Source organism: Haliotis rubra, unplaced genomic scaffold (genome assembly GCF_003918875.1).
Source record: "Haliotis rubra isolate DU_JTF1 unplaced genomic scaffold, ASM391887v1 Scf17, whole genome shotgun sequence".
NCBI lineage: Eukaryota > Metazoa > Mollusca > Gastropoda > Lepetellida > Haliotidae > Haliotis > Haliotis rubra.
The window spans coordinates 451,364-473,886 of record NW_025765669.1 but is presented as its reverse complement, the minus strand read 5'-3'; the positions used below and the strand labels follow the sequence as shown (position 1 = coordinate 473,886).

The 22,523-nt window shown below is 39.6% G+C and overlaps 1 protein-coding gene across 1 annotated transcript in view; it reads left to right on the top strand.

The window, feature by feature from the left end:
- The window catches only part of LOC124272396 (collagen alpha-1(I) chain-like), a 116,746-nt gene that overhangs the window by 57,260 nt on the left and 36,963 nt on the right, over window positions 1-22,523 (top strand). Inside the window, 3 exon segments of the mRNA XM_046707563.1 lie at window positions 9,840-10,405; window positions 21,703-21,768; window positions 22,317-22,394. Of these exon segments, the coding sequence (XP_046563519.1) occupies window positions 9,840-10,405; window positions 21,703-21,768; window positions 22,317-22,394 (710 nt within the window).

Sequence of the window (22,523 nt, the reverse complement as noted above, 5' to 3'; positions counted from 1 at the left end):
TCTTTAAGCCCAAGGCTTACATGAAGTGCATTTGTTTGAAATTGTTTTAGTTTTACAGACAGCTTGAAGATATAAGGACCTGTATTTTGATAAAAGCGAGTCTTATTATGTGTAATGTGATGTAATGCCATATTATTGCCATTTATATGAAACCCAATTATCTTGTGTGTTCAAGTAACATCATGATAAGTGATAATGGAAAACAGTCTAGTGAATGAAATCATTGTGCTGTTATAGTTAGTTTTCAGTTTCGGAAATGTTAGATTTCACGGTAAAAGATGCCAATTGATTGGCTGATAAGTCTGTGTTTTTCTGAGACATTCCCGAGCAAATTGCAAACAAGAGGCTGATGAGATGGGGATGGTTAAATTGTTTTGTGAGAAAATACATTGTTGAAATTTGATGTTATGTGTTCGCCAGGAGGCAGGCTTGCATCATGCTGCTTATCATGGGCACAGGGTCCCATTCCCCTATCTGGCCCTCAGTCAGATCCTCTGACCACATACAATCTGGAGGGTGTTGTGTTTTCACATTATCGCTTAATGTTTATACAATTTAATAACATATATCTTAGAGCGTGACTCAAATATGATCTTGATTGTGGTTAAACGTAGCAGTGTTATGTCTTATAAAGATAGGATGAGTTTTTTCAATGTTTGCAAGCAAGGAATATATTACAGCAAAACTTACCTTTTGTACTGTTAAATGTGGAATAACTGTGTAAGTGTAGAGTTAACTTAGTCATCTTATTAAGCACCCTGTTGGTAGTCCTAATAAGTGCCATTTACAACAATATACGAAGACCACCATTTACGAAAAACACAATCTATATTTTCTTAAGCATATTATAGAAAGCGGGTATAATATTATATTGACTAACCAATATTGAAAATATTTTATTTTCATCAATGTTGTAACTAACTTTGTTCACTACAGCTCAATCTCTGAACACTACAGGGGGCGGTGGGATAGCCTAGTGATTAAAGTGTTAGCTTGTCACGGTGAAGACCTGGGTTCGATTCCCCACATGTCACAATGTGTGAAGCCCATTCCTGGTGTTCCCCTCCATCATGTTGCTTGCATATTGCTAAAAGCGGTGTAAAACTAAAACTCACTGACTGACTGACTGACTGACTGAGTTTTAGTTTTACGCCGCTTTTAGCAATATTCCAGCAATATTACGGTGGGGACACCAGAAATAGGCTTCACACATTGTGCCCATGTGGGGAATCAAACCCAGGTCTTAGGCGTGACGAGCGAACGCTTTAACCACTAGGCTACCCCACCGCCCCCCTCACTCACTGAACACTATGGGATGCTTATTATAGCAGATACGGTAAACACCTCAACATATTTAAGTTTTGTTTAAGAAATAATTTGGCCCATCATGGTATGTTATAAGTACAGTCATCGCTAGGTATTGGTTTGTCTTATATCAAAATTTGAAACTTAACTGTAGACTCTGGGATCACAGGCTTCACAGGCATATCTCAAGTGTTAAATAATTTATCACTTAACATTCAGGGTAAGATTTCAACATATCTGAAACCATCATCTATCCCTGGGCAACAAAACCGTCCCTACTTACCTGAAGAGCACAATGTATTCATCACCCAGTCAAGCAGGTGCCCTGTTATGTAGGATGGCCAAAGGTAAAGGGTGCTAAACGGTCATACCTACCTGTGTTTGTTCTTGCTATGAGGGTGTGTGGACACTTGTTGAGTAGTAGTGTTGACTGGCATCACATTCACTTGGGTAATCAGCTTGTTGGCATGTGATCCTTGATGTACATACTTCAAGCATAACTACTAAGTGCTGATGGAAGGGCTTACGAGGACACTCACCTGTAAGGTGTTTACGCACACTGTCATTTTCTGGGCTACTTTTTCCTGTTTGTGGGGCCCGCCCGGAGCGCGGAAGGTAGCGGGTTCGATCCCCGGTCGCGTCATACCAAAAGACGTTAAAATCTGGTACTTGTTGGTATCTGTCTGGCGCTCGGCATTAATGGGTACAACAAGGACTGGTCGGCTCAGAGTCAGTATAATGTGTCTGAGTGGGGTATTCATGCTTCACTGCAGCATGGTATCTCAGTGGGCTAGCACTATAAAACCAGCTTAAGTCTGGGCTAGTACAAGCAGCCGCACATGCACATACACACGCATGCACGTCGTCATATGAGCGAAATATTCTCAAGTACGACGTAAAACCCAATGTCACCTCACCTCACCTATTTGTGGGTTGAAAAATGTGCCCACCCTCTCATTCAGACACCGTCTGCATGGTGTCCGCCAGAGATTATGGTTTCTGGTGTTTTAAGCTTAGGATTCTGAGGAACATTAACATTTCACTGCTGTGTGAAATTTTCACTTTTTTGAGGTTTAAGAAGTTTTAAGTTCACAACTAGGGTCCTTGAGTGTAGGTGGGATGGTGTCCAGCTGGACGCTGAACAAGACTAGTGCAGACAAGGGTCTTTAATATAAGCAGTAGATTAGTTCATTTAATATAAGCAGTAGATTAGTACGCGAGAACTCACTCAGGGGAGATCATTCATCCATTCTTGATCATCTTGAGTGAGTGAGTTCAGTTTTACATCGCTTTTAGCAATATTGCAGCAATATCACGGCAGGGACACCAGAAATGGGCTTCACACATTGCACCAATGTGGGGAATTGAACTCGGGTCTTTGAGTTTAACCTTTCACGCTTTAACCACAAGGCTACCTCACCGACACTGTGATCATCTTGTTTGTTGCAGACATGGTAAACATGTGGTACAGTGTCACATTTAGACTTTTAATGCTATGAAAAACAAACAAAATGTCTTCTCTTGCACATGAGTGCTGAATCATTAATTCTACTTAATTAATCTTACAGGGAAGTAACATCAATAACTTAAACCATTTTACTGTGGAAAATTCAATGTAACCTCATTTCATGTATTACACTGAAATTCACTGAACAGAGTTGTGTCCCTTCAGAATGCCAGGACACTATGATCATTGGTTTGAATTGTGCATTCTCCCACATATATTTGACATGCCATGATGGAAGTGGAATACTGTTCCAAGTGGCATTACATTCACTCTCACTCACTCACTCACTCACTCACTCACTCACTCACTCACTCACTCACTCACTCACTCACTCTCTCACTCACTGTGATCTATTGTAATGGTACTAGTTATGTCACCACATCTGGTCTACATCATTATATACCTCAAGAAGCCAGTCATTATTTCATGATTCGACCATAAATCATAACCTAAGATGATACTTACATGTTGTTTTTAAGAACCGTATATGCATTTAATGTAAACACGGAGCTTTGATAGCTTGATAATGAAGCACCCTGTGTTCCTGTACCCAATTGTAAGATTGCTATAATATCCAAGGTAATAGACGAGTAGGCCAATGGCAGCCATGTTATGTCTGCTGTATGAAACCGAACACCATCAGCTAATTCCTTGTGATAAAAGCAATAAGAAATGTTAAACTTCTTCCATATGGTGCATATATGCATTTTTCTTGGCCACAAGCTTATGAAGAATGTAATACAGTCAATATGTGGATAACATTAACCGCTTAGGAAGCACTACTGGGCTGAAATTTGATCGGGTAGAAACGTACAGAAGCTTTTCCATGTTATTAAAAACCATTTTGTCCAAACTTTCCCTGGAGTCCTGCAACTTGTGGAGGACACATGGGAATACTTTTAGCCCTGAAACACCCTAACTTGTGTTAGAGACTCAGAAGGCCAAGAAATGTCACACTTCAGTTTAACGAGGATAAGCCATGCTCCCAATGGTAGCAAGTGTACTCCCTGACCTTGCATATTTCTTCAAAAGGGCTGTAGTAATTTATATGATCATAAGAGTTAAACTTACCACTCCCATCTGATGTTGTTTCGCATCATAGATGTTTGGTATTAAATGTATGGGATTGTCATGTGTTTTGGTAATTTTTTAATTAACACTAATGTCTTCTTCTAGTGGTGAGAACATGAGTGGTGAATATAGTGTAATTGTTACATTATGGCTTAAGGGGGAATAACTCTGTTAGTTCCTAAATATCTTGGTCAGGGGGAATAACTCTGTTGAATTCTAAATATAGTGGTCAGGGAGTGTATCTTCATTTGGACACAGAGTGGTGAGGGGGGTATAGTTCAGTTAGATCCAAAATATCTTGGTCAGGGGGAATAACTGTTGGATTCTAAATATAGTAGTCACGGAGTGCATCTTTGTTTGGACATATATTCGGTGAGGGCGTATAATTCAAATTAGATCTGAAATATCTTAGTCAGGGGGAATAACTCCCTAAATAACCTTTTAAGTATAGTAGTCATAGAGCGTATCTTCATTTGGACATATCGTGGTCAAGGGGTATAACTCTGCTGATTTTGACACAACACATAGTGGACATTGTGTCTACACAGAGATCAGAAGGCTGGTGGTTTGATCCCTGACCTCCACATACAAAAACATATTAAGATATGGAACTTGTTGTTGCTATGCCTAATACACAACATTAAGGGATAAAAAGGACTGGTAAGCTTGGAGTAGGTGGTCTGTGAAACAAACAAAAAGGTGATATTATTTCAACCTGTTAAAGGTACAATTTAACACATGTTTGACAATATTTTGGCCTATATGATGTATATATATTGGTGCATATATGCACTCACTTTAGCTTACTTTGCAATAAAAGACTTATTATCCCTTACGACTTACCTGAAATCAATAATTGAAACTTCAAGGCAAACAGCTTCCAAACAGAGAACACTTACCATATATGGAATGTAAACAATTGCTCCGTACATAGAAAACTGTTGCACACGGTGTGTTTCAGTGTTTGCCGAACTGGTTTCAATCACAACTTGCACGTATGTTTTTGCACCGGACATTAGCATCATTTTGCCTAGGACCGAGTTCTGTCTCAGGAGTTATAGGATATTTGTAAAGATCGCTCCAAGGGACATAACTCTGTGGGGTTCACTTGAAATAATGTTTCAAACTTTTTAATTTAATATTGTAATCTGAATACATAATGGGTTTTTTTGATAAATTATATGGTAGCTTCACTGAAGGCTGATGGTTAGTATTATTGAGAGAAATTCATTATTTATTTTTAGAGAAGTGTGGTGTGAAATAGTGCCTTTAATTCTAAAGGTGCTTATTCAGCAAATTGGGAAGTGGTAATGTCGTTTTATATCTCCAGACGATCATGTGGTATTAAACCTGTTTACAGTTTATAAAGGAGACAGTTTATTCACAATGAAGTATTTCTGACAAATCAGTTTTCTCAAGCAGTTTAGCAACTTTGAGCATGCATATACAGCAAAATGAGAGAGGAATTTGCCCTGTATCAATTTCATCGCACCCAGTTAAAACACTTCATTTACATGTGTATGTGCATGACACTTCATGATCAGAACACAGAATACAAATGTCTGTTGCCATCAGTTATCTTCAGTCTCTGTTTATGTTGTAGACACAGGGCTGTATGTCTCAATATTTGCCTCATAGAAGCCCCTTCAGCAGTTTAATGCCCAGGTTTTATAATATTGCTTAACCAGCTCTTGAAGCAGAGAATTTGTCTTTGTACGTAAATATTCAAGATGGCCGCCATCTTTTCATAAGTGTTAAGATATTCATTGATGTGGCACTGTGGGTGAGTATGTCAGACACGGCTTTTAATTAATGCAAGTTTGTGACAAGGTCCTCCACTATGGGCAACAAAGGCGTACATTCCGAGTGTTTAATGCTCGACTGCCTTTCTGATGTAGGAGGCATAGCCAGCTCAACACCAATGCCAGTACTTATAAATCATTGGCCTTATCATAGGCTTATTTGCTTACTATTTCTTAAGGAGACAAAAAATATGTTCAAACAGAAACGGGCAACAATAGTTTAATTTCATGAGTGTTCGCTGATGTTTGCTTTGACGATTGTGCAAATACAAGCATGTCAGCTTATAGTTGGAGCAGTTATAATTAAGTTCTTTGATTGGCTTGAATAAAGTTGTAGGCATATAGAGAGCAGTATGGAGAGAGGAGGTGACACTGATATATTGAAATATCTGTACTTGAACATGATATATACACAGTCTGGGATGGCATATATAGGCTGGCAAATCACAAATCGAGTACAATATATGCTAATATTTTAACAGGGAATTGAAAAAAATCCAATTTACTATTGTAATTTATCACTGGGTATGTTTTTTAAAGTGCCCACCTTCCAATGTGTAACCTAGATAATATAACCTGTCAGGAACTCATTTATGATTTCATCTAACCATATTGACAAATTGGTTTTTTTGGACATTCTTGTGTTGTTAAACACACCTAAAGAAGTTTGTTTTTTTATTGTGACATAGTTTTTAACAATATAACATCTTTATCTATTGATACATTTACTACCATACTGGTGGCAACTATTTTTCATCCTATGAGATGTTATTCGATTCATTGGCTGCTCATTCTCAGAACATTTTTTGAACAGTGAGTGAGTGAGTTTAGTTTTACGCTGCTTTTAGCAATATTCCAGCAATATCACAGTGGGGGACACCAGAAATGGGCTTCACACATTGTACCCATGTAGGTAATTGAACCCGGGTCTTCAGCATGACGGGCAAATGCTTTAACCACTAGGTTACCCCATTCCTCCTTCTTTGAACAGACTGTACATGAAAGCATGGAAATGGTTTATCTTTTACTTAGAACTGAATGAAACCTTAAAGCCAGTCAGCATATATATTGTATGGTCTTTTCATCATTGATGAACCATAGAACTTCCTCATTTGTGGAGCCAAGGTCCAAGAGCCATCGTGTTCACAAGTCTAAATGGTACACCAGTGGAAATGAACTCACTACATAGATGCATGGTTAAGCTGTTGAAAGGTCATAAAGAGCCTTTTGATAGTGAATGAGGCATCAGGTTAACAAGAATGTTACAGAACTTACCTATCATGTGTAGAGTGCTAATTAAGTGTGCTAAGCTGCAAAACAGATTTGAATTGCCCTTACAGGTTCAGACAAGTGTAAGGCTTTGCGAGGTATGAATTATGTTAATTATCATACAAGATGGCTTCACAAGAAAGGTGCAATTGAAATTTTATTCCGTAAGAGGTTATGCAGAGTTTGTGAAGGCTCTAATTTTGAGAGTTGTCTCACAAAAGTTTGTCTTCTATATTGCGCTGACTGTTGTGTTGAATAGCAGTCTCTCACATTTGTACAATTGTTGGGGCGGTGGGGTAGCCAAATGGTCAAAGCGTTGCTCGTCACACTAAAAATCTGGTTTTGATTCCCCACATTGGTACAATGTGAGAAGCTTATCCCCTGCTGTGATATTGCTGGAATATTTCTAAAAGCGGCATAAAACCCAACTCACTCGCTCAGTCACTATACAATAGTCTTCAATATGCACAAAGTTTTGTCTTCAGTTGTGTTATGGGAAAAGTAACCAATTTGAACAAAATAAAAGTGATATTCAAGAACATACACTCGTGAAACTTTGAAAAAGTTACCACAGTGACACCAGGTGTTTGCCGTGTCTGTTCGTATGAACTGCGCCATGGGTAGCTCCACCGTGAGTGGCATTCATATATTGCAAGATGATGTTTCTGACATGGGGACAGCGTTCTCCAGACTGTTAACAAGGCGGTACACCATGTCTTTACAACATCTATATAGGAAATAGCTGCAGTGGGTCGGTAGGCTGACAGTTACGGTGGTGAATTGTGTGACAAGCTCTGACTTGGAGGAACATCATATTAGCATATGAGGAAAGGTTTCGCAGTCGGAGCACACTGGTCACAGACATATTGTGCTGATGACCCAGTGACTCCATGTTGAGTAAGCTGGTTGAGTCATGAGGCAGTGTATAATGGCATGGTGACTGAGAAGCGACTTTTAAAATGTTTTTTTATGGTTTATACGCTTCTAATGTCAGGCAGCAGCATGGAGTATGGTTATTTTACACAGGCATCTACAAGAGCCTGAGCATCAAGTACTGTTCCTGATAAGGAGGCTGTCACAGCCAGTTTACAAACAGGTTTCGAAAAGGAACGGATGGGAGAACTTCTGTTATCACCAGTTTGGGATGAAGGAAGCTTTTGAAGTTCGATTTCACAAGCTTGTGATTGTAAACAAATATAAATTTGTTTCTTTGTTGTTTGATAGAAACTTTGTCATATTAAATTGAGCTCCAAGTTGTGATTGTGAAAGTTATCTCCCTTACTTTTGCAGTTGAATTTGATATACCTTTTTTGTTCTATGAAGACTATGCTGTCAGAAATTTTCCCGCAGACACATCATTCTTAGAAAAAATTGTAAATCATCACTTATTTCTCTCCTTTGTCTAAATCGCTATTTTTTACATCTGTAGTGCTATTAATATTCTGGCAAATTATGCTCTTCATTCCCTTAAGCTTGAAGCAGTAAAGGTAAAACAAACGACAGAAACATTTCTATCTTCTTTCAGCCAATCAGTCCTCTTGATTTAAAATGACTTGCCCCAATAAAAGTTTATTGACTGTCATCCAGTTGACTTGTGTTATTGTCAAAACCAGGTGTAAAATAAAATGCATATCTATCTATACCCTGTTTTATTACTGATATTAACCAAGAAGTTAATATTGAATTTCATTCTTTGGTAGGATATGATGATTTATTACCAGGTTTCTTTATAAGGCGACATTGATGCATGTAGTTGTAATGAGGCCCCAACATTAAGTAGACAGCCTGCTTCAGTATGACATAAACAGGTTGGCTGGGTTGGTATGATGTAGGAGCTGTCTGGGGTCACACTCCTCTGAACAGACATGCTGACATTGTCCTACTTACCTGCTTCTCTTAAAGTGGCAATTATGCAGTGTAAAGCACAGGTATAGCTACACAAGAATCTGCTGGATAGGTCGACACACATCTGCAGTAGACTTTGAATGCTTAGATCAGTTTAAAATATATTTATCGTGTCACATTTTATTTCTTTGTTTGATTTCCATAGATACATGATTAAATTAAAAATTAAAAACCTTTCACAAACAAGGAATGTTTGGCTTGAAATATCTTTTTTATGAGATGTTAGCATACATCTTTTTATGAAAAATGTGCCTTGAAAATGTATGCATTCATATGGTTAATTTAAGCAAATGTGACATTCACATATAGCTGGAATATAATTGCTGCATAAACAGAAACAAAACGTATTTTGTATTGTGCAGTGTTTGAAATTTAGAGTCCACGAGACTGGCTGCTGCTGTATTAGAACCAAGGTTAACAAACAGGGGAAGTCAAGTTTGTTAAAGCATTGGGGGCGGTGGGGTAGAGCAGTGGTTAAAGCGTTCGCTCGTCACGCCGAAGATCCGGGTTCGAATCCCCACATGGGTACAATGTGTTAAGCCCATTTCTGGTGTCCCCCTCCGTGATGTTGCTGGAATATTGCTAAAAGCAGCGTAAATCCAAACTCAGTCAGTCAGTCAGTTAAAGCATTGACTTGTCACACCAAATATCTATGTGTAAAGTCCATTCTTACTGTACTATTTGTCTTGTTGGAGTATTACTAAGTGCAATAGTTCCTCATCTCACTTTCTCATTGTCAAAGGTGTATATAAGCTGTTTCACGATAGTTGTATCACTATCACGTTCACTCATCACGCCGAAGTCTCGGGTTCGATTCCCCACATGGGTGCAATGTACGAAGCCCATTTCTGGTGTCCCCTTCTGTGATATTACTGGAATATTTCTAAAAGCAGCGTAAAACTAAACTCGCTCACTCATGAAATGTCATGTTTACATGCTCAGTGATTACTTTGTACTTACAGTCCATGTTTTTCTTCCAGATGCTGAAGCGTCTTCAGAAATCGACCTTCTTGGTGCAATAGGAGTACCTTCAGATGGAAGACCAGGGATTGGCTACGATACAGGAATCGATGGCTACCCAACATTTACTCTTAGTAAAGAAGCATTTATACGCCAACCGGCACAGATATATTTCCGAAAGCCCTTGTATAGGGATTTTGCTGTAGTAATGACATTGAAGCCCTACACTCAAAGTGGTGGTTTCATATTTGCAGTGGTGAACACCTACCAAACAGTTATTCAGTTTGGAGTCAGTATAACAGACTCGCCTCGGGAGCCTACGAAGCAAGTTATAACTTTATACTATACACCAGACGCCAAGTTAGCTGAGTCATCAAATGTGATTGCTTCTTTCACTGTGGATTCCACTGTAAATAAGTGGACAAAAATTGCCCTGCGTGTTGAAGAGGATTCAATAACACTCTATCTTAACTGCCAGGAATCTGAAAAAGTTTTCTATAGTCGGAAAAATGGAGAATTAGATTTTGAACCAGGATCGAGTGTTTTCATTGCCCAAGCTGGACCAAACTTCAAGTCAAAGTTTGAGGTAAGTACAAATGTTTAATTCTAGGATATTGAGAGGCAAAGTTGCTATCCATGATCCCATAGTTGGAAATAACTTTTATGGGATTTCCACTAGTTGATTGGAATTGTGGATTCATTAAAATGTCTTTTTACTAGGGGCAGTGGGGTAGCCTAGTGGTGAAAGCATTGGCTCGTCACGCCAAAGACCCGGTTTCGAATCCCCGCATGGGTACAATGTGTGAAGCCCATTTCTGGTGTCCCCTGCCGTGATGTTGCTGGAATATTGCTCAACGCGGCGTAAAACCAAACTCAGTCAGTCAGTCAGTGTTTTTACTAATTTTTCATTTAATCTAAAAATAAAATAAAAAAACAAGGAAAAATTTATATTGTCAAACTTTTGACTGTGACCTTTTAAATACTAGGGAGGTGTATTGAACACTCTTTGTATTTCTCTTTATGTACTGTACGGGATTATCAAATCCATTCTCTGCCCTGATCTTGATCTATCAACACCATATCAGTGTTTCAAGGGGCTGTGAGGTAGCCTAGTAGTTAAAGTGTTAGACTAATGCTTAGTCTCTGAATATCATTTCTCTAAGTTCAATAGTAACAAACAAGCCCATTTAAATTGAAAAGGAGCCCCAGGGAGACCAGAGATCCTGAACCTGGGGAAATCTACACTAGAGGGGGCTAGGCAGTAGGGAAAATAATGTGGTTCAGGGACTGTGAGACAGACTGTTAAAGTGTTTGCTTATGAAGTTAAAGGGCCAGGTTCAGTTCCTGACAGTGTGGTGGGGTAAAGAGGTAGCCTTGTGGTTAATGCATTTGCTTGCTTCGCTGAAGACCTGGGTTCGATTCCCTATACGGGTACAATGTGTGTACCCACATTGTGATATTGCTGGAACATTGCTAATAGAGGCGTCAAACTTAACTCACTCATTCACTGACATGTGGGCCTGTTTTTCTGAAGTGATAAGCATCTACATTCTTTATCATTTTGTGCTTCAACAATACATTTACTCACCATAAAACAGTTGAAATACAAAGCCAGAGAAGAACTAGTCACAATTGACTGTCAAAACTGATTCCATTGGTCACGAAAGGCAAAATAATGTGAAAACTATAAGATTGGATCATTGAAAATCAGTATTGACACCAAAAGGTTTAGCATGTCCTGCCCAACTCAGAACTGGAGCAGTTATATTTTAGACAGGAGGATATGGACCTGATAATCAATGGACAATCAACATGATAATTAGAGGTAGAACAGTACCTGCAGAGTTGCCAACCCTTACGCTTTGGGCGTAATTATTACGATTTTGACCATTAAATTTATGCCATTACACTTAATCTGCGAAAATTACGCTTTTCTACTTCGTTTTAAGGAAATCGGAAAAATTTCACAGGAAATTGTTTCATAGCGCACCAGTACAGGGGTTCAGAAATGGTCTTACTCTTAGCATCGCGTTCATTCCAATTAACTTGTAAGAAATTAAAGTATTTTGTGTCACATCACCAACAATTTTCGATGTATGGAGCTTCATAATGATTGGTCACGTGTATTTCTGTCGAGAATATTTCCTATTCATGTGAATAAACCTTCTTACAAGTAATTTTTATAAAGTTATCACCTTTCACTAAGTATTTTTTTTAAGTATTACACTTTTTAGGTCCAAATTACACTTTTTGACCTCCAGTATTACACTTAGGCCCAAAATAGGGTTGGCATCTCTGTACCTGTTCCTGTAAACTACATCGACACAAATTACACAAAACCTTCATAAAATCCATTGACTCGGCATCAAGACTATGTTCTCACAGAGCAGCTGGACTGAAATATCTCTGAGTACAATGCCACCTTAAAAAGTTACAACAGATGCACTTGCAGTGTTCCTCAAAAATGCACAGTGACACATATGCCTGTCTAAATGTCTGCATAGTGGATTCTTATCTATCTGTGTTTTCAACACATTCTCGGTAAATTCCAGAAGACAGCAATGGCACAAAGGACAATTTAATGCAGCACATGCTCCGTGCCTGTCAGCTCAGCAGCATGTTTTACCATCATCAAGGAATGGAAAGACATTTGTAAGAATGAGGCATATTACTGTCACTATTTATACATATGTAATTCTGGACAAAAAAATATGTATACTTTTGAAGTAGAACAGGTATTTGACATATCAACATCCTTTAGTTCATTGACCGACATACTGGGCTTCCCACTTGGCACCAATGTGCACCAGCAGTCTGGAGCCATGGTATACGGACTGGTTCTCACATCCTCCTCATATGATAATAGTTGGTATAGGAATGCGTGTTGATGACCTCTAACCTATGATATCAACCAGTAGATATGTTACATATTGTCCCCATATTGATAATAGCATACAGTTATTGCCTACTTGGAAAGCTTTGTCAGAGTGGCGGAAGGGTGGGAAATTCAAAATACTGTAACAAATTGTCATGACCTTTCTACCAAGTGTGATAGGACGTGATTCATGCCTCCACCTCCCTGATCCACATGATGAATTGTTTATAAAAACACATGTATTTATACATTTGCCAAGCTTGTTTGGTATAATAGGCTTTTCTTATGATTCGCAAAATGAAGGTTGTTATAAAAAAGTATCACGTAAAAATATAACATTAGACGTATTGTTTGGTTCTCTCTGGTGTTACTTTCATGTTGGAGGACGGTTTATTATGGTATTTTTAAATTCTTATTTCCGGAGCTATTTATTGTAGATTTTTTTTTAGAAAATCACATGGTAGTGTTACACACATAAACAGACCATGGTCAGAGACATCTTTGTGGTGTTTGCTGTGGAAAGGTTTCTGAGGTATGGGTGATTGGATCATGGACAAATATACACAGATTGTGCAGTCAGGAAGATTTCTCTTCCTGCATATGTGATGGTGTATCAAGCTGCTGGGTAATCTTGCTCTATGAGTGAGTGAGTTGGGATTCACGCCACTTTTAGCAATATTCCAGCAATATTACAGCAGGGGACACCAGAAATAGGCTTCACACATTGTACCCATGTGGGGAATCGAACCCGGGCCCTTGGCGTGATGAGCGAACACTTTAACCACTGGGCTACCCCACCACCCCTCTTGCTCTATGAAGCCATTGAAGCCATTGTGCCATTGTATAATATATATATGCCACTGTGCCATTGTATATATGCCACTGTGCCATTGTTGGAAGCAGATTGCTGTATGGCTGAATTAACGTTGATGTGACAAAATCTCAACTCACTCACTGTTGGAAGCAGTCCTTTGTTCATAGTCTCACAGTTTCAGAACCATATTATTTCCCCTTATGCCCTATCCTATCTTGAATGCAAAAGCTCCAAACGAAGCAAGTCAAGACTTTCCCCAGGTTCTGAAACTCTTATCCCACATGGTCACTTTTCAATTTAAATAGGGTTATTCGTTTCTGTTGATATTATAGTTGGTGCATTGGTCTATGTTGAAGCGTGGGCCCAGTTCCACAAAGTGACCAAAGGGTTATGACAGTAGTAAGTCCATGATGAAGTGTGGGCCCAGTTCCACAAAGTTACCGAAGGGTTATGACAGTAGTAAGTCCATGATGAAGTGAGGGCCCAGTTCCACAAAGTGACCGAAGGGTTATGACAGTAGTAAGTCCATGATGAAGTGTGGGCCCAGTTCCACAAAGTGACCGAAGGGTTGTGACAGTAGTAAGTCCATGATAAAGTGTGGGCCCAGTTCCACAAAGTGACCGAAGGGTTGTGACAGTAGTAAGTCCATGATGAAGTGTGGGCCCAGTTCCACAAAGTGACCGAAGGGTTATGACAGTAGTAAGTCCATGATGAAGTGTGGGCCCAGTTCCACAAAGTGACGAAGGGTTGTGACAGTAGTAAGTCCATGATGAAGTGTGGGCCCAGTTCCACAAAGTGACCGAAGGGTTATGACAGTAGTAAGTCCATGATGAAGTGTGGGCCCAGTTCCACAAAGTGACTGAAGGGTTATGACAGTAGTAAGTCCATGATGAAGTGAGGGCCCAGTTCCACAAAGTGACCGAAGGGTTATGACAGTAGTAAGTCCATGATGAAGTGAGGGCCCAGTTCCACAAAGTGACTGAGGGGTTATGACAGTAGTAAGTCCAATATGAAGTGTGGGCCCAGTTCCACAAAGTTACCGAAGGGTTATGACAGTAGTAAGTCCATGATGAAGTGTGGGCCCAGTTCCACAAAGTGACCGGAAGGGTTGTGACAGTAGTAAGTCCATGATGAAGTGAGGGCCCAGTTCCACAAAGTGACGAAGAAGGGTTATGACAGTAGTAAGTCCATGATGAAGTGTGGGCCCAGTTCCACAAAGTGACTGAAGGGTTGTGACAGTAGTAAGTCCATGATGAAGTGTGGGCCCAGTTCCACAAAGTGACCGAAGGGTTATGACAGTAGTAAGTCCATGATGAAGTGTGGGCCCAGTTCCACAAAGTGACCGAAGGGTTATGACAGTAGTAAGTCCATGATAAAGTGTGGGCCCAGTTCCACAAAGTGACCGAAGGGTTATGACAGTAGTAAGTCCATGATGAAGTGTGGGCCCAGTTCCACAAAGTGACCGAAGGGTTATGACAGTAGTAAGTCCATGATGAAGTGTGGGCCCAGTTCCACAAAGTGACCGAAGGGTTATGACAGTAGTAAGTCCATGATAAAGTGAGGGCCCAGTTCCACAAAGTGACGAAGGGTTATGACAGTAGTAAGTCCATGATGAAGTGTGGGCCCAGTTCCACAAAGTGACTGAGGGGGTTATGACAGTAGTAAGTCCATGATAAAGTGTGGGCCCAGTTCCACAAAGTGACTGAAGGGTTGTGACAGTAGTAAGTCCATGATGAAGTGTGGGCCCAGTTCCACAAAGTGAGTGACCGGAAGGGTTGTGACAGTAGTAAGTCCATGATGAAGTGTGGGCCCAGTTCCACAAAGTGACTGAGGGTTATGACAGTAGTAAGTCCATGATAAAGTGTGGGCCCAGTTCCACAAAGTGACCGAAGGGTTGTGACAGTAGTAAGTCCATGATGAAGTGTGGGCCCAGTTCCACAAAGTGACCGAAGGGTTGTGACAGTAGTAAGTCCATGATGAAGTGTGGGCCCAGTTCCACAAAGTGACTGAGGGGTTATGACAGTAGTAAGTCCATGATAAAGTGTGGGCCCAGTTCCACAAAGTGACCGAAGGGTTGTGACAGTAGTAAGTCCATGATGAAGTGTGGGCCCAGTTCCACAAAGTGACCGAAAAGGGTTGTGACAGTAGTAAGTCCATGATGAAGTGTGGGCCCAGTTCCACAAAGTGACTGAAGGGTTGTGACAGTAGTAAGTCCATGATGAAGTGTGGGCCCAGTTCCACAAAGTGACTGAAGGGTTATGACAGTAGTAAGTCCATGATAAAGTGTGGGCCCAGTTCCACAAAGTGACTGAAGGGTTATGACAGTAGTAAGTCCATGATGAAGTGTGGGCCCAGTTCCACAAAGTGACTGAAGGGTTGTGACAGTAGTAAGTCCATGATGAAGTGTGGGCCCAGTTCCACAAAGTGACCGAAGGGTTGTGACAGTAGTAAGTCCATGATGAAGTGTGGGCCCAGTTCCACAAAGTGACCGAAGGGTTGTGACAGTAGTAAGTCCATGATGAAGTGTGGGCCCAGTTCCACAAAGTGACTGAAGGGTTGTGACAGTAGTAAGTCCATGATGAAGTGTGGGCCCAGTTCCACAAAGTGACGAAGAAGGGTTATGACAGTAGTAAGTCCATGATGAAGTGTGGGCCCAGTTCCACAAAGTGACCGAAGGGTTGTGACAGTAGTAAGTCCATGATGAAGTGTGGGCCCAGTTCCACAAAGTGACCGAAGGGTTATGACAGTAGTAAGTCCATGATGAAGTGTGGGCCCAGTTCCACAAAGTGACTGAGGGGTTATGACAGTAGTAAGTCCATGATAAAGTGTGGGCCCAGTTCCACAAAGTGACCGAAGGGTTGTGACAGTAGTAAGTCCATGATAAAGTGTGGGCCCAGTTCCACAAAGTGACTGAAGGGTTACGACAGTCATTAAGTCCATAATGAAGTGTGGTAGCTGGATGGTCCAGTGCTACGATTGCTTTTCGAAACAGTGCCCAGGTCTAGACAACCCCATGAGAGAACATGTGGTCTGTAGTGAAGTGTTTTGTGGAACAGACTTGACTGTAAAAGTGGACTGTAAGCATCACTGGAAAGTACTCAGCAAGGACCAGAAGGCACCAATATGTTACTTTCATATCTGATATCGACCCTTCTCAGTAAAGGGCAAACTGGGTTTATCTGACGAGACAAGAGCACGGTGTTCTGATTATCAAACAACAGAAATAGAAAGATTTGTGGTAACAATCATGTAGATATAGGTCTGCAAGTCCTAGAATACCAAACCACACATGGCCAATACCTGTGGCAGGAGACGTCAAATTACCATAACAATTTAGAGATGTAGAAACAATTTGGTCATGTTTACCCAGTTGTTGACCTGTTTTCACAGGATAAAAATGACCAAAAAGCATTCCTGGTACAGAGGTGATCAATATGACTAAGCTGAACATGCTGTAAGATTACTTTGTATGTGGCATGTAGTGTTTGGACATACTTTAAAGAAACATGCAGAATTCCATGAGGCTGTTTTAACGTCAGCACAATAGTTTTGTCCAACTTAAAGAAACAGCATTTTTATATAATGATTGAAAAAAATCAAGATGCAGATAGACAAATCTTTAAAGAAGGCTGTTCAGATTGTTATTATTATTGTTTGTGTCAAGACTTTGCATTTAAGATTGTGAGGTATTTTAGCAATTTCATGGATATATCTGAAATTACCAATTGAAAGGGGGGGCAGTGGGGTAGCCTAGTGGTTCAAGCGTTGCTCGTCACGCTGAAGACCCGGGTTCGATTCCCCACATGAGTACAATGTGTGAAGCCCATTTCTGGTGTCCCCGACATGATATTGCTGGAATATTGCTAAAAGCGGCGTAAGACTAAACTCACTCACTCACTCACCAAAGGAGGGTAAACAGTATAAACATTAACCTACAGCTCCTCAACTGAAGAATTTAGAGAAAATAAATGTGATGATAAGAACAGTTTCATTTCGGATTGATTCCATCTTCCAATGTCACAAAGACTCTGGTTTATCATAATTTTTTGAGACAAAACTTATTTCATGGTATTAAAAGCTACCACAACAGTATGCAATGATATGAAAATATGGGAATTAAGAAGGTTTACATTTAGGAGCAAGCTGTTCCTTCTTGTTTGAGTTTTCATGGTGACTGTTGAAACTGGCAAGTGCTCAAAGCAATAGTCTGAAGGTGATTACATGGGGCAAAAAGTGCTGAAATAATTTGTTTGAGCAACTTGGCCAATGTTTGTAAGATTGCATCAGGTTACTGTTAATTAAAGATAGGATGACAGAAAGGAAAACATGCATAGCTGGAATGTTGAAGATGAGGAGCTAGAAAGTGCCGAGTTAATGAAGTCCCATCAGAAATACATCGAGAGATTTGTGTGGGACAATGACGCTAATAATGATGGAACCATAATGTCAGCAACCTTAAATGTGTATACAATCTTAATGTATAGCCAACCACTGTGAACTTGAAGAGTTATTGTAGCACTAACATCTCAATGTATACTACTCAAGAGAAGTTAAGGAATACCTCATTCATTCATACATCCTAGACTTTGCTTCATTTAGGGCTTTAGCACTTCCGCTATATAGCTGGAATATTTCTGAGTGTGGCATTTAAACAACAAACCAACTAACCAACTTCAGCATTTCAGAAAGGGCTGGGCGGAGGAAAAATAATGCGATTCAGGGACTGTGAGACAGACTAATTCTTACTGTGTGTAGTTAATTCGCGTGACTTCTTTAGAACAGTGTACCGAGATACAATTCTGTGTTGAATACACTAGCAGTACTAGTGAATTAGTTCAAAGCTGTATTTGAAGTGATTAATAAGCATCCTGTACACAGGCGTCTTGAGCGATGTTCAGGAATCTTCTTACAGACAAGGCACCATGTTCCTTGTCTACTATTTCCAGTAACATCAAGCCAGTGAACATGGTCAGGCGATACGACTGATAACGTCTGGCAGTGTAGACGGTCATGCCACCCAATGAAATACTTTGAGGATTCCTGACTTTCTTTATGTCCAAAGTGGTCAGACTTGACTTGTCTGTCGATTAGTGCACCGTCTTTCCGGTAAATTGTTTTTGGTGTCTTAATTTCCGTTGCTTTGATGTGACAACTGGTTTCAGACAGTGGCATGATTGCCTTACCTACATCGGACACCTACTACTAGTTGGAAGCAGCTTGACTACAAATAAATGTCTATGTCTATTTGTAGGATGTGTTTCTTTCAACATGTGTTCTTGTTCATTGAAGTGCTATCCAAGTACAATTTACAGAAACAACAGATCTTGCTTATAAGACTGGTCTAATTCATCTCAGAAAATGCAGTATAAGCTGCTCTTTGGGTTCCGTTTAGTTTGGAAATGGTTTTCTTTTCACTTATTATGTCTTCTATATACAAATAGTACAAATAAAATATGTTAGAGCTGAAGAATATACTTGGGAGTGTAACGATATATTGAACTAATGATATATTGCTTTGTTCTACTCTTGTACAGTATCAATGGAGATGATGAGTTAAGTCAGTAGCTTCCCTAAAAATAGTTTCAATTATCAGAATTGGTCATTAATAAAAGATATGAATTATGCAAATTCCAAACCTGCGATTATGGTGGTTAGCAAGCCTTACATCTTTTGAGTTACTTCCCTTTCATTAAGTAGCTGCAAGGAGGAAAATGTCTAACGTTTTTATGTCAGCAACACTTTATTCATTTCTGTTGATAAATAATTTTTTCAAGCCTTAAGGTTTGTTTGCTAATACCACAGGTCTATTGCAGTACTATTGCAATTTCAATCACAGTGCAAAACCATGTAATGCTTTGAAAGTTTGACAATATTCATAATTTCAGCAGAAGTTAATTATACTTTGGGATATTTCTCTGGAAGGAATGTATTCCCACAATTGTTACTGCTTATGTAACAAAAATGTTCTATTTTCATACAACCGGCTCTTCTGATCCAAGAGATTGTATCATATTTGCAGATAGTAATGATTCATTAACTTTGAGAATAAAATCACTACTGACAAACTACATAGTCATTTTCAGTGGCATGCAAGATACATGAGAGTTCACTGTTCTCTTCCCTTTGTAAAACATACAATACTATCAGGCTCGCAGGGTTACTGAGTAAAGAAACCTGTTTCTTTACAAAAAGCATTCCAGCATTTCCATATTTTAGCTATTCTTTTGAAAGCCAAACAGACTGAAGATACTATGATAGGGATTCTTGTTCAGGAATCCCACCTTGTATGTGATATTTGCATTGATGGTCATCCTGTATGTTGAAGAGGAACTGCTTCTTACACCGCTTGTCAGTTCCAACTGCATGCTGTGTGTACCACACCTGTTAGTGAAGAGTTTGACATGCATCTGTCAGCGCTCAGTAGGAGATACACATACTTGTCTATAGACATGTGATATAGGAGATATTCAATACCTGGAGTGGTCAGTAGCCAATTGGCTGAAGCTCCACACTCCACCTAGGCCGTATGATATATCAGGTTTACAGTAATTGGAATGGTCATTGGCCAGTGTGGCGTATTATTGGATATATGATATATAACACATTTGACATCAGTGTTTGGTATGTCAACAAGGCATTTTACATGCCTTAACTTGGCTCACATGTGATATACCTGGTATTCATTGGATTTGGCGGTCGCTGATTGGTCTTTGTTTGATCTGTCTGACAAGAGGTAAATGTGATATACCAAATATTTAACGGTCAGTACTTGAGCCACATGCTTGACCGCCATGTATCATGTTATCACATGGTCAGTTAACCATTATGAGGCATCTGGATCCCATTCTGTGACAGGTAGGAAGTGGAAACTATGATATACATAGCAATATATACTGGATACCATATGGCCAGTTTTCACACTTACTTGGCCACATGTGTGACCCCATTTTGAAAATTTGCTGATGCAAAATATACCTTTAACTCATATACACTACTTCAATAAGTTCTAACAGTTACTCTCGTGGTAGTTTGTTCTTGAAATTTTGATATCTTGCATATAGATGATTTTAACAATAACATGATTTTGTTGAAAACAAAGGTTTCATAAATGTTATATTTTAAAAAAATTCGAACTTGACAATTGTGGACGTAATCCTACTATAAAGTCTGTTAAACGTTGCTTTGGAAAAATCATACATTTTGTTTTAATATTTAAAAAATATACATGCCCCAAACAGTCCCCTACCTCATGAGAGTCTTACCTGACAGTGGTTTCATGGTAATAATGGGATATCATATTATATTGCATTTCCTGTCAACTCAGGGCTACCTACATCTACTTCCTGCTAGTAAGAAGATACTGCCTCCTTGACTTCCATAGTGGGAAAATACAAAGTCAGTTAGGACTACAATATGCCATTGTGTGCTTAACCACAGTCTGTTGATCTATACACTTGTGGACCCTTACTCATTGCAACAGTCTTCAGTTGATCTGGGTTAAGAAGACAGTGGTTTAATCCTATGCATCCGACAAATGGACATGCCCCAAACAGAAAATAATATCAACTTGTCATGATGTGGAGATCCTATTTCTGTTACTTTTTGCCTCCAGTGATTATGGGTATGAATTATGAATGATTGAAGATTACCATAAGTTGACATAATGAAAAATGATTTTTCACATCATGTTACAACTGATTCACTAGTGTTCATGTTTGTGACAGGATCAGGATCAATTGTTAAGTCAACCAGCCAGCAACATTGCATGTTAACCCCCTGAAGGCTTGTGTCTTGAGTTATCGATCAATAATGTAAAGCGTAATGTTATGAAATATAATGGTATGTTATCATCATATGATCTAGAAACAATATGGCAGATTTATTCAGTCCCATATGATACGGTTGCTTCTGACTGACACATACAGGTGAAGGAACAAAAGTCATGCACTAAGGCGTATGTTACATTGTCATGTGAGTCGCTACTGTGTGGGGGATGTAGTGTTATATGGGTATTTTACAGGTGCTTCAATACCCTTCCTTTGCCTAGCAGGTGCTTGGTTGATCTGTAAATGACACATCTTTGGGCTTGTTGGTCACAACAGAGCAATAAGTTAATTAATTTAGTTTGTCTCTTACATTAAAGCTTGTTATATATACTCTGGAACACTTCTGAATGTTTTATCTTCTATTTCAGGGAGCCTTACAAGATGTTAAAATTTACGGAAATCCAGCTGAGGCTGAAGATGATGAATGCAATTTTGTGAGTATCGCCTGTTTTCCTTCCCGTTGCCCTGTTGTCTTTTCCATTCATCTTCCCACATAACACCCATTGGTAATTTTGGGTAAGAATGTCAGTCTCCACATGCTTTCTGTATAAGACATGATGTATCTGGTAGTCAGACTCAGTAACAGGAGAAGGAGGAGTCATGAGGAATATTATTTTTTTCAGTGGCTTAACAACACATGAGACATGAGGTGAGGTGAGGTGAGGTGAGGTGAGGTGAGGTGAGGTGAAATTGGGTTTAACGTCGTGCTTGAGAATATTTCGCTCATATGACGACGTGCATGCGTGTGTATGTGTATGTGCAGCTGCTTGTACTAGCCCAGACTTAAGCTGGTTTTATAGTGCTAGCCCACTGAGATACCATGCCGCAGTGAAGCATGAATACCCCACTCAGAGGCAACATGTCTCGTGTGTTGTTAAGCCACTGAAAAAAATAATATTCCTCATGACTGTCTCATTGCAGATCCTTGAGGAGATTTGAAAGTTCTCGTACAGATCTGACATTTTGTTTGGTTATATTTCAGGATTTTAGTGGCTCTGGGTCAGGCTCTGATGAGACAAAGGGCGACATTGACATCGAAACTGGTACACCTAGCCCAATGGTGAGTTTTAATTTCCCACAAGAAATCAATTATCACTTATCGTCTGAGACATAGATTTATGTATGAACATTCTGCATAAATGTCTCTCAGATATATAAAAAACTGAAGATCAATTTTAGTGTACTAAGT